At 37.3% G+C, this 12,238-nt stretch overlaps 1 protein-coding gene across 2 annotated transcripts in view; it reads left to right on the top strand.

Moving 5' to 3' along the window:
- STAP1 (signal transducing adaptor family member 1) overlaps window positions 1-12,238 on the top strand; it is a 43,644-nt gene that overhangs the window by 9,341 nt on the left and 22,065 nt on the right. For both annotated transcript variants that reach the window (XM_056111434.1, XM_056111433.1), the window contains exons 2-3: window positions 3,426-3,497; window positions 10,666-10,779. In XM_056111434.1, the coding sequence (XP_055967409.1) occupies window positions 3,426-3,497; window positions 10,666-10,779 (186 nt within the window). The remainder of the gene's footprint in view (window positions 1-3,425; window positions 3,498-10,665; window positions 10,780-12,238) is intronic.

Here is a 12,238-nt window from a genome sequence, read left to right as displayed (position 1 = left end):
TTTTATTATTATTAAAATGTATCAATGCAAAGCCTAGATTTAAAGCCAAGCTGTGATACTTCTTTGCCTCTTAGGTAGTTTGAGTCACTGACTGTTTAAGAGCCACACATCTGTTTCTCTAAGAATTTGTCATATTATACTCTAGGGATCAGAGCAGAACATTCATTTTGTCTTGGTGCACTGAGCACACAGTCCCCCAACTACTAGAATACTAAGTCTCACTCTCTATGGAAGAGACAATTCACTGTGCCAGCACTGTGAAGGAGAGATTAGAGGACTTATAAAGGCAGCACAGAGACCTGCTAAAAGGCCCCCGCGATGCCAACAACACATAGCATCCTATATGAAAAGAAGAAAACTGTCTTATCAGTTTCTTACAAGAGATGCAAATGAACAGTCAATAGAAGAGGAACTTTGGATCAAGTTTGGAAGTGACTCGAATGTAGGAGTTACTGTCCCTCTGGACTTGGGATGTTAGCCCATGTATTAACATCCCATTAATGTGTTTATTAATTTAAGAGATCACTAAATCTCATTACTCAAGAGTTTTTGTAAGATTAATCTCCAGTCCCTACTCTGATTATTCCTGGTGGTCAGTGGGTGGGCTTTAAAATCTAATGCTCTAATTACTTGTTCAATTGATCTCTTTCCAGCCTGGGACGGTAGATCACTATAAATCACCCTCATTAGTAAAAACTCAGGCATGATATGAAAGAACTCATTTTAAATAACAAAAACAACACTCCAGTAACTCGTGAAATGTCAAGGATTTGTGCCAGAAATAGAGTGCAAAAGCCAAATGTATTTCTTATTAGACCATTTCCAGTCATCCTAATATTCCAAACTAACACACAGGCAAGAAAAAAAGAACAACTTGAATTATCAAGTCACAGATAAACTCAGGTCCAAAGACTCAACGAGTCACAAAATGATGAGAAATAGAAAACTTTGTATTTTAGTATAATAAATTTTAGGACGTCTTGTTAAAAAACAAAACCTGACTGAAATAGCACTTACTGATCAAGAAGGCAAAGGGAGAAACAGTTCTGTGAAGAATATGAGAAAGTTGCCATTCAGGATGAATTTAAAAATGTTTCCTGAGAGGCAACGTTAATTAAAGCAAGATTGTATAGGCATCTCATTATTTGAAAAAAGAAGTATACATATCTTGACAAAGTAACAAATTTTTTGGCCACAAAAAAAAAATTCTAAATTACTCATCATTATTGAATATAGAAAGTGCCATAATTTGTGTATTCACATTTATATGCAAAAATATTTGCATGACTTTCTTACATTTATTTGTAATATATGGCATTATGATTCAACATTTTGCAGAAATGTTGAATTTAGTCTAATAAATTTTAGGACTAAAGTCTAAAAATTAGACTTATTAAACCCCAATGTAAGTATGTCTATGAAACTGACAGGAAATTAAATATATACATACAAATAATATGCATTTATATATAAATAAGATGTTTATATATATAAAATACTGGGTATAAAGGTAAGTTGTTATAAGTGGAAAAACTATTCTTGAAACCCTTTCCCATTCTTTTGTAAAACAGAATATCTTCATAAAATTCAAGTTGTCTTTATGTAACTAGATTCTACTGTGGCAAAATGAGTTTTTGGCTAAGTTACTTTAAAAACATGAATTTCTTTGAACTTGTAGAAATGTGAATGTATTAATAATGAAATGTTGGCTGCAAGAATGAAATTTGGATTTCAAAGATCATTTTGAGGAAGTTGAATTATATCTACCATTATCAAAACTTACCTTTCCACACACATATACATATATATAATTTATAAGCCCAATATATGAGTCATTTCTATGCTACTTTACATGCTTTAATTCATTAACTTCTTTCAGATATACTGTAAGGTAGATATTTAATGACTACTCTACCCTTTCTTCTTGGTTGTTGGGCTACACCTGTTGGTTTTCAGGGCTTACTCCTGACTCTGTGTTCAAAGATCACTCCTGGTAGTGCTGAAGGGACCATAAGCAGTGCCAGGCATAGAAGCTGGGTTGGTCATGTGCAAGGCAAGCACCCTACCTGTTGTGTTATTTTTATCCCTCCCACTTCCTGACCCCAGTACCTTTAAGTTCTATTTTAGGCTAAAAAATTGTCTGTTTCTGTCAATGAAATTTTTTTCAGGTTCTTGTTTTCACTTGCCATCTGGTCCTCATTGTCCTATTTTTACCCCTTAAGTAGTCCATCTTACATGTGCATGCTTCCACTTCTACTACATGAAAAAACACATGTCCTGAGCATGATGGAAGTTTTTTAAAGTGATATTTTTAAATAAAAATCGGGGCTGAAAAGATAAAATAGTAGGTAGGGCACTTGCCCTGTATGAGGCTAACCCAAGTTTTATCCCTGGCATCCTGTATGGACCCCTCAGCATCACCAGGAGGTGAGTGCCTAGCCAGGAGAAACCCCTGAGCATCACCAGGTATGGTTCCCACCAAAAATATCAAATTACATTTTTATCTTATACCTGATACTTAAATAAAATTGTGAAGTATCTAATGAAGGATTATATGTAAAATTAGAACATAGTGATTAGGTGAATTACCTCAGAATAAAGGAGAACCTTACATCAGACTATGAATATAGTCATAAAGGAAAACACCAAGAGGAAAATAGTTGAATATACACTATAGATGCAGAGACTATAAAACCCAGCTCATGGAAGAGAACAGTGCAGAGTCTCCTGTCCCCGTGCCTGGCTGTCCTCGTGCCTGGCTGTCCTCATTGGGGCCCCTTGGATGGGGGCGGGTTGAGTCTCCCTCCCCCCACCTGCCCGCTCCGAGCAGAGCCCCAGCAGCTGAGGACCTCCGGAGCCAGCCACGGCCATGCTGGGACCACTCTCCACACGTCGGGACGGGCCTCATGCATGAAAGATCTGGCAGAGGAACCCAGGCTTGCGGGTCCCGGGGCTGAGATCTCTAAGCCTGCTCGGATTGGGACTGGGCCTTCTCCACCCAGACCCCCCATCTTCCAGTAGGTAGGCATCACACCCACCAGCTACCGCCAGCGCCAGGTTGGTCTCAGCAACAGCCAAGACGCAGAGACTATAAAACCCAGCTCCCGGAAGCACACGGCCGCATTTGCAGCCACGCAACATCTTATTTTTTTCCTTTGGAGAACCTGGCTGGCTACCAAAAGTATCCTGCCCGCACAGCAGAGTCTGGCAACTTCCCGTGTCGTACTCAATACGCCAAATACCAGTAACAATGATGGGTCTCATTCTCCTAGTCCTGAAATAGCATTGAAATGGCTCTTTTAAAATCTCAAGGTTAGGAAGAAGGGGACGTTACTGGTGCCTGCTCAAGGAAATCGATGAACAACAGGATGATTGTGATCATGATCGTGATACACTAATAAAGTAACACAATTTCTTTTCCATAGGAATATAAACATTACTGGACAGAATTAAGAGGAACCACGCTTTTCTTTTATACGGACAAAAAAAGTACAACAGTAAGTGATTAAGTATATTTATTTGATAAAATTTTTACTGATATATACTTGTTATTCAGTTTGTTATTCATTTGGGATTTTCTGTCTTCCAAGAATAAGATATTCCAATTAAAGCTAATTCAAATAGGATTTATTTCTTTGAGGGATATCAATGATAAAATAAAACCCTGTTAAAATTTTTTAGCTAACTCAGTAGATATGAACTAATGTTTTTAATTTTGTACTCTTTCTGATTTTAATAATAAAATTAGATGAAAAATAATATTTCAGTTAAACATCTGGTTACAAATTGTACAATTCTCAGTGATAGTCTTAAACTTTCCTGCTTTATATCTTTTTGTAGACTTTTTATAATCTGAAAAAAAGGTGACTAGAGAAAAAAAAGATGCCCCAAAACATACAATATGCCACTATTAAATTTTTTCAGCAAGGCAAAAAAAATTACATAAAATAGAACTTCTAGAACTCAAGTATGATAGTGATAATGATAATAAATTCTGAAATGTATCTATTAATATTAACTTAAAGTAATTGATGTACATTTAAATTTTCCACACCAAAAAATGAAAGTATACTATAAATTCATTTTTTTAATGGGGCCAGAGAGATAGAGCAGATAGGGCACTTTCTATGCACACAGCAGAACCAGGTTTAATCTCCGGCATCCCATATGGGACCCGGAGCACTGGCAGAACCAGGAAAAAGCCTTGAATGTTACCAGGTGTGACAAACAAACAAAAAATAAGATTTGGGTAGCAAATGCTTACCTACGTTCAAATGTTATACTTATATGAGACCTTGTTTAAGTACAAACACTTTGGATCACAGACATCATAGCTTACACTTCTTATGGTTGGCCAGATCTAATGAAAGAAGTAGAAAAAGAATCAGTGTGATTTATTCCACTGCAAGTGTTTTAGTGCTATTAGTGTTAATAACTTATCAGAAATAAGGTAAAGGTAAAGGCCCTCCCGTTGATCGTCGATTTGCTCGAGCGGGCTCAGTAACGTCTCCATTGGAGACTTTGTTGTTACTGTGTCTGGCATATCGAATACTCTCAGTAGCTTGCCGGGCTCTCCGAGAGGGGCGGAGGAATCGAACTCGGGTCGGCCATGTTGGCCGCTTGTAAGGCGAACGCCCTACCCGCTGTATAAAGGGTTGTCTTTCCCTAGGATTCTGGTTGATTTTTATACAGTTTTGGAACAAAAATAAATCAGGAGGAACAAATAAAAGTTCTCCCAGTAAATTTTCAAATATCCAAAATTAGGGTAGACTATCAAAAGGATTAAATGAAAGAATAAATGTAAGATTTTATGAGAGAAGCTGGTATAAAGCAAGCATTCAAACATTAGAATGAAGTGTGTTATCTCAATTAGGAGTCAACATTCTTAACCTCTGTATCTCAGAGACCTATAAAATGCTGCAGAATCACCCATCTATTGATTTTATTAAAAGAGGATGCAGACTCCTGGGAGAAACGTTTGGGAGATAGTTTCAGAACAAAACAGAGTTGGAACAGGTAAGAACTGCAGATTCTTAGGCAAGAGCAGTAAACCTACATTTAAATATTTGTAAAATCATGGAGGAGGACATGAGAAGTACCACTGAAATTTTTGGAATGTTGTTCCAGAGAAAAGGAACAAGGACAAATAATGGGGAACTAACTACCTGGAGAAAGACTGTAGCTAAATTTGGCTGAGGATTTTTCTCAGAGCTGGACTTCATACCTTGCATGCGTGAGGCCCTGGATTCAGCCCCTAGCTCTGTGAAACAAGTAAAAAAACTGAGAAATATTACAAGGGGAAATAAACTTGCCATTAGGCAGAGCTGCATAGGCAGTATTAGTTTTATGTAAAAGTTGTTCCAAAATTCTAGATGGCTACGTGGAAGAGTACCATGGAGATGCTTTAAGCATCAGACAACATCCAGATAAGACATAGAATCTTTAAGACTCTTTTCAACATTACAATTAAAAATAAAAAGACAGAACTTTTACTACATTCACTATTATAGCTTGGATGAAATTAGAGGACATTGTGTTATGTGAAATAAGAGAGAAGAAAATAGCATATATTGATCATCTCACTCAGACGTGGCATATAAATTTAGAAAGCAAGTGGGTAGACAATGGTCAATGGTAACAAACCTTAGGACTGACAAGAGATAAGCCTTAAGGTAATTATGAGAACTTCACACCTTTCTTGAGATTGGTTTGTGGCAGACACTCTTTGTTACAGCTTTATGTTTGTCAAAGAGAGAAACTGGTGTGCTGATAACTATTGAGCATTTACAATGGTCTGTTCCAGAGACAAAAGCACATTTCATTTATTTTTTACATTTCATTTTCTTAAAAAGGAAAAAATAAACACTTGAAAGAAGCTCATAATCTCAGCTGGTATTTTAACATTTTGCTAATGGCATACCTCTTAATGAGCACATTTCTGATCAATTGCAAATAAGCATAAACTTCTAAGATTACCACAGTGACGCAACTAACAAGAGTCCTAAATTCTAGTTCTATATATTGAAAGAGGTTATTAACCTCTTTATGCCTCTTTTTATCTGCACACTTCTACATTTTATTTAACATTTGGATTTTGAGACAGATCATCTCCATATTTTAACTTCTCATTCTCTAGTTTTGGTCAGGGGCCTTCCCCAGCTGTACTCAGGGACCCAGAGGCCACTCCTGGAGATGCTCAACCCAGCAGCTCAGGCCTGATGAGTCAGTGCTAGGGTCCAGCAATGCCCAGTGAAGCTTGGGTCTGTGAGTGCTGGGGACCACTGGGGCCAATTCTGTTGGTGCTCAGGAGGATTAGGCAGTGCCAAGGATTGAACTCATGACCTCACGCCTGGAAGGCATAAACAACAGCCCTTGGAGTTATCTTCCAGACTTTGTTTCATTTTTAGTAATTCCTCTTGAAAAATATTAATACACTATCCTTATATGGGTCACGGAGGGATTGTTTATATAGCACAAATTGGAAATAGCCATGCTATTCATATTTATTTGTGGACAACAATCCGAATAGACAAGATAATTGTAATTAATTGACTTAAAATTTATAAAAAATGTTTTTCCTTTGAAAGTTTGCCTATTATATATGAAGAGAGCCCATCAAAATGGATTGCTGGCATGATGCCTTATTTACTATTTTTTTAAATATATATTTTGAATTATTGTTTAGGTAACATGGTTACAAAAATGGTATTTGTATACAAAGTACTCCTCATAACTACCACCAAAGCATCCAAGACCAAATTTTCCACCACCCTCCTCTTCATTCCATTCCATTTTCCCCCACATTTCTTTGTAATCTCAGTTTAGAAATCCAAGGCCAAAGGCTTGGCACTATGCTTTAATAACAACTCTTTCATGCACATTTACTAGAAATTATAACATACCATAAAAATACGTTATAGGAGAGAGAATGAGAAAAAGAGAGAGACAGACAGAGTGAGAGAGAGAGAGAGAGAGAGAGAGAGAGAGAGAGAGAGAGAGAGAGAGAGAATGGGATTAAGCCCTTGCTTTCCTTGTAGCTGCATCCAGTTTGATTTGCAAACCCCAAGTACCACCAGTGTTGAATTCTGAGCACAGAATCAGGTGTTGTTCCCAAAGTATCATGAGATATGGCCCTCAAACAAGACAACTTCTTCGCCAAAAACCAGCCAGCCAAACAAACAAATAAAAATCTTTGTCCTTCAAAAAAAATGATAATAGAAATAAATTCTCCCAAGAATGGGGAGTGGGAGTGGGTAGCTAAGTACGGGGAGATGAAAAGAGTCTCTGGTCTGTGGGGAACATTGGCCCTACACAGTGGATATGGAGCAGCGACATTGCCTTCTGAAACCATAAATTTTAATACTATTGTAAATCATGTTACCTCAGGAAAAAAAGAAATGACTTCCTTTCTTCTAATCAATAGATCAATTCTGAGGCTCTCCAAATGAGCAACTTCTTCTTTTGTGGTTTCCTCCTTTGTCTCGGAAAAATATTTGGCCAAGTTTTATCTAGATAACCTACCCGAGAAAAACTCTCATGCAATTAAAAATGAAGTCTTGTGTCTTTCATAACTCCCTTTCCGTTTTTTAAAAATTTTTCTTATTTATTTATTTATTAATTTGTTTGTTTGTTTGTTTGTTTGTTTTCTGGTGCCCCTGGTGTTTGCAAGGCCTCCACTCACTGCTCAATCACACCCCCAGGCCTCCTTCTGTTTTCAGTTGCTCTTTGTTCACCAAGAGCAAAATTTTGTTCAATGAAAACTCACCTCAATCTTACCAATATAGGAATAACTCTGGAAGAATTTTACCCACTTTCAAACTCTCCTTTATTTGGAAAAACAAAAATAGACTTATAAGAATCTTGTAAACTAGTTACTGTGGACAAAAAGACAAAAACACATAAAAAGAGAGCTTAGTATATAAAAACCTGTTTGCATCAATATTCTACTATACTTAATAGAGGAGGCTCTAATTGTTTAATATTGAATGTCAAGTTTGGTCACTTACTTATAGACCAGTCTCTATAGACCACTTGTTCAGAGAGACATTTTTATTGTGCTAGGATAAATTAGAGGTGTGTGTGTGTGTGTGTGTGTGTGTGTGTGTGTGTGTGTATGTGTGTGTGTGTGGTGCTGGAATCAAACCCAGAATTTCACATATGTGAGGTATATACTCTCCCAACTGAGATATATCCCTGATCAATAATAAGAATTTTGTTAGAGGGTCCTTATAATTTGTGGTAAATGTTAAACACTGAATATGTCGTTCAGGAAAAAATAATGCATGTATGAATATGTGAAGTGAAGTTATTGACATAAACTATGCACAGCACATTTTTATTTATTTACAATTTAATTGTGCTATCGAGGAGTGATAGCACAGTGGGTAGGGCGTCTGCCTTGCACGCAGCCAACATGGCTGACCCGAGTTCGATTCCTCCGCCCCTCTCGGGGGGCCCGGCAAGCTACCAAGAGTATTCAATATGCCAGACACAGTAACAACAAGGTCTCCAATGGAGACGTTACTGGGCCCGCTCGAGCAAATCGATGACCAACGAGAGGGCCTTTACTTTTACTTTACTTACAATTTAATTTAATTTTTTATATTTTTTATTTTATAAAGTAGTTCACAATGGGCTGGAGCGATAGCACAGTGGTAGGGCGTTTGCCTTGCACGCAACCAACATGGCCAACCTGAGTTTGATTCCTCCGCCCCTCCGGAGAGCCTGGCAAGCTACCAAGAGTATTCAATATGCCAGACACAGTAACAACAAGGTCTCCAATGGAGACGTTACTGGGCCCGCTCGAGCAAATCGATGACCAACGAGAGGGCCTTTACTTTTACTTTACTTACAATTTAATTTAATTTTTTATATTTTTTATTTTATAAAGTAGTTCACAATGGGCTGGAGCGATAGCACAGTGGTAGGGCGTTTGCCTTGCACGCAACCAACATGGCCAACCTGAGTTTGATTCCTCCGCCCCTCCGGAGAGCCTGGCAAGCTACCTGTGACGTATTCGATATGCCAAAAACAGTAACAACAAAGTCTCCAATGGAGACGTTACTTGGCCCGCTCTAGCAAATCAATGAACAATGGGAGGACAGTGACAGTTCACAATATTTCATTACATTTAATAATTAAACACCAATCCCACCATCATTACGCCTTCTCACCACCATATTTCAGTGTTTTCATCCCGAATCCCAATCCCTGCCTCAAAGTGGAACTGAAATAGCATATTTTGTATTGTTTGTTATGAAAAACCACTGAAAATGTTGTTAGAAGTTGAGCCTTGTATGCATATATATATATATATATACATATATATCTGTAAAAAATATTTCCCTCTAAGATTGGTTGCCTCCTATTTTGAACTCCATCTTGGAGTACTCTTGGAGTATGGGTAGGATGTGTGGTATGAAGTGCCGCATGGCCATGAATGGGGGCATGGCGCATTTTTAAAAAATACAATGCCTTTGTATTATAACATCCATATAGTCCACTAATTCTCATGTCATGACTAGACCATTGGAATTATATTTGAATCTGCTGTTTCCTCAGTATATCTGTCATTAATATGATATATGACATGAATCTTGACTGATATTTTTGTTTACATTAGGAAATTTTAAAATTTTAATGCACATCCGTATATCACTAATTTGTGAGCAGCTTCTTGAAAGTGAGGTAATAGCTTTTGTAATTTTTTGGGTTTTTTTGTAACTTTTGAAGAGTAGTTTGTCAGTTGTTTTGTTTTATTCATAATAAAAACACTTCAAACACAACAAACTTTAACATTTCATGAATTTACATATTGTTTTTTACTTTTTGAGTCAAGGAGGGGCTGTAAACTGAGGCTCTTAAGTCAAATGAAGTTGGTCAGAGTTTGTTATAGTACATAGACTGAGTGGCTTTTTATATTTAAAAAGAAAGGAGAAGGAAGGAGGAAGAAGAAAAAGGAGGAAGAAAGATGCAACAAAGATCATGTGATTCCCCAGGGCTGAAAACACATCCTATGTGACATTTGCAGAAAATAGCAACTGGCCTCAGGGACAATGAAACCATTAAAAAACAAAAGAAAATAGTCCCCTACCCCCACCCCCCAAAATCTAAGTAACAACAACAAATCAAACAAACCCTAATTGGTAAGATTTTCTAATTTTCATAGAGGAGGAGTTCCCACCATGGCTGATTTCAATCCAGCCACCTCACTGAACATGGAGTTAGGAAAAAAGGCATAGTAGCACTATATTCTAGGGATTTTTTTCTATCACACAGGATAAAGATGTATGTAATCTCAAGTGTATAAGAGATAGTTTGAGATAAAATACTTAAGAAATGAGTATTGGGTTCTAATTATCTTTAAAACTATAATCTACTTACGTGAATATCTACATAATTTAATTTTTAACAATGGCTATGTTTAACTTTTAACAGTGCTGCAAAATCCTTGAATAACAAGTTTCATTTTTGCAAATCTATACACACAAGGTCTAGCAAACCAAACCCAACTTTGGGGTGGGAAGTGATGCCGAGTCCGGTTGAGAACTGAATATCTTGTAAAATACAAAATCAGATGAAAGAAAAGTATCATTTCTTTTCATTTCATAAAACTAACATGTTATGCATGAAATGGTTTCATAAAATTTCCTTTTGTCTTTGCAGTATGTCGACAAATTAGACATAACAGACCTCTCATGCCTTACTGACCATAATTCAAGTGAAAAAAATTGTGTGATTTTTACCCTGGTTTTGCCAAAAGAGGAAGTGCAACTAAAGGTGAGTGACAAACAATTACTCTGAAATGAGTTTTGACTATAAGTAGCATTCGCCTTTACACATTCCAGTAGCTGAGTGAAGAGGAATTCTATTAGGAGTGTCGATTCTTATATGTTAATACATATTGCCCCTGCCCATTTTCTCACTAGGGATTTTAAAGGACATGTTCAGTTGTTTAGTATACAAGCAAGATGTTGAAACCAGATACTTCTGTCCTCTGACAAAGTCAGAAATCACACCTGGTGTTTAGTAAAAATGTTGTTTTGGAATTGGCATTTCACCAAGTTCTCAGAATATTCTGAGTCATGTTTAGCATGATGCGTGCTTGTCACATTGAATTAGGCAAATCTGTATTTTATGAATTGAGAAATATCCTGCAAGGACATTACCTACACTCATTTTTTTCTTTATTTTTGTTATTTTTTATTTTGAGGGTCACACCCAGCAGTGCTGGGGGTTACTCCTGGCTCTGCACTCAGCAATTACTCCCGGTGGGGCTCAGGGAACCATATGGGACGTTAGGTGTTGAACTCAGGTCGACTGCACACGCAAGGCAAATGCCCTACCTGCTGTCCTATCACTCCAGCCCCAGGGATCTACACTCTTAAGAAATACCCTTATACAAAAGAGTCAAAGACACATTTGATACCTGTTCTCAAATATGGAGAATGTAGGGTTATGAAAACTAAATGCAATGTGAGATTCTGGATGAGACCCAAAAAGTGGCAATAAGGGGTGGGTGAACATTATTAAGGCTGAATGAGATGGAGTCAGAGTGACAGTATAGTTGGTAGGGTGCTTGTCTTACATGCAAGTTCTGATCTGTAGCATCCCATGTGATCCCCTGCACAACACCAGCAATAATTCCTGAGTGCAGAGCCAGGAGTATGCCCTGAGCATCACCAGGCATGTCCCCAAACCCACCCCCACCAAAAAAAAATTCAATGAGAATTGTAGATTTGATTTACATAATTTGTGAAATAGATTCACCTCAAATTGAAATACATAAGACAGATGTTTGTTCAGCTCCCCATTGTATATCCAACACATTAACTCACTTACAGACACTCAAAATAGTTCTTGAATTGATATTCAAAGAGAGCCAATTAAAATTAATCAGCAAAAATAGCGATGTGGAGAGCAAATTACAATCGAATAAGATGTTGTTGTTGACCTTGAAAGCAATGCTATAAAACTTTGATGTATGCCAAGGCACTGGTTGAACTAGACAAGAAAAAATCATCTAACTTCATCAGGAAATGAGGCAATGAAATGAACAGGAACTTTTTCAAAGAAGAAATTCAAAGAGCCAAAAGGCACATGAAAAAAGGTTCTTCATCACTGATCATCAGAAAGATGCAAACCAAAACAATAATGAGATATCATCTCATACGACAGAGACTGGCACCCATCCAAAAATAAAACAAGAACAACCCGTGCTGGTGTGGATGTGGGGAGA

Source organism: Sorex fumeus, unplaced genomic scaffold (genome assembly GCF_029834395.1).
Source record: "Sorex fumeus unplaced genomic scaffold, SorFum_2.1 ptg000013l, whole genome shotgun sequence".
Taxonomy (NCBI): Eukaryota; Metazoa; Chordata; class Mammalia; order Eulipotyphla; family Soricidae; genus Sorex; species Sorex fumeus.
Note: the sequence above shows the minus strand (reverse complement) of the source record. Positions and strands in the feature narration are given on the sequence as shown.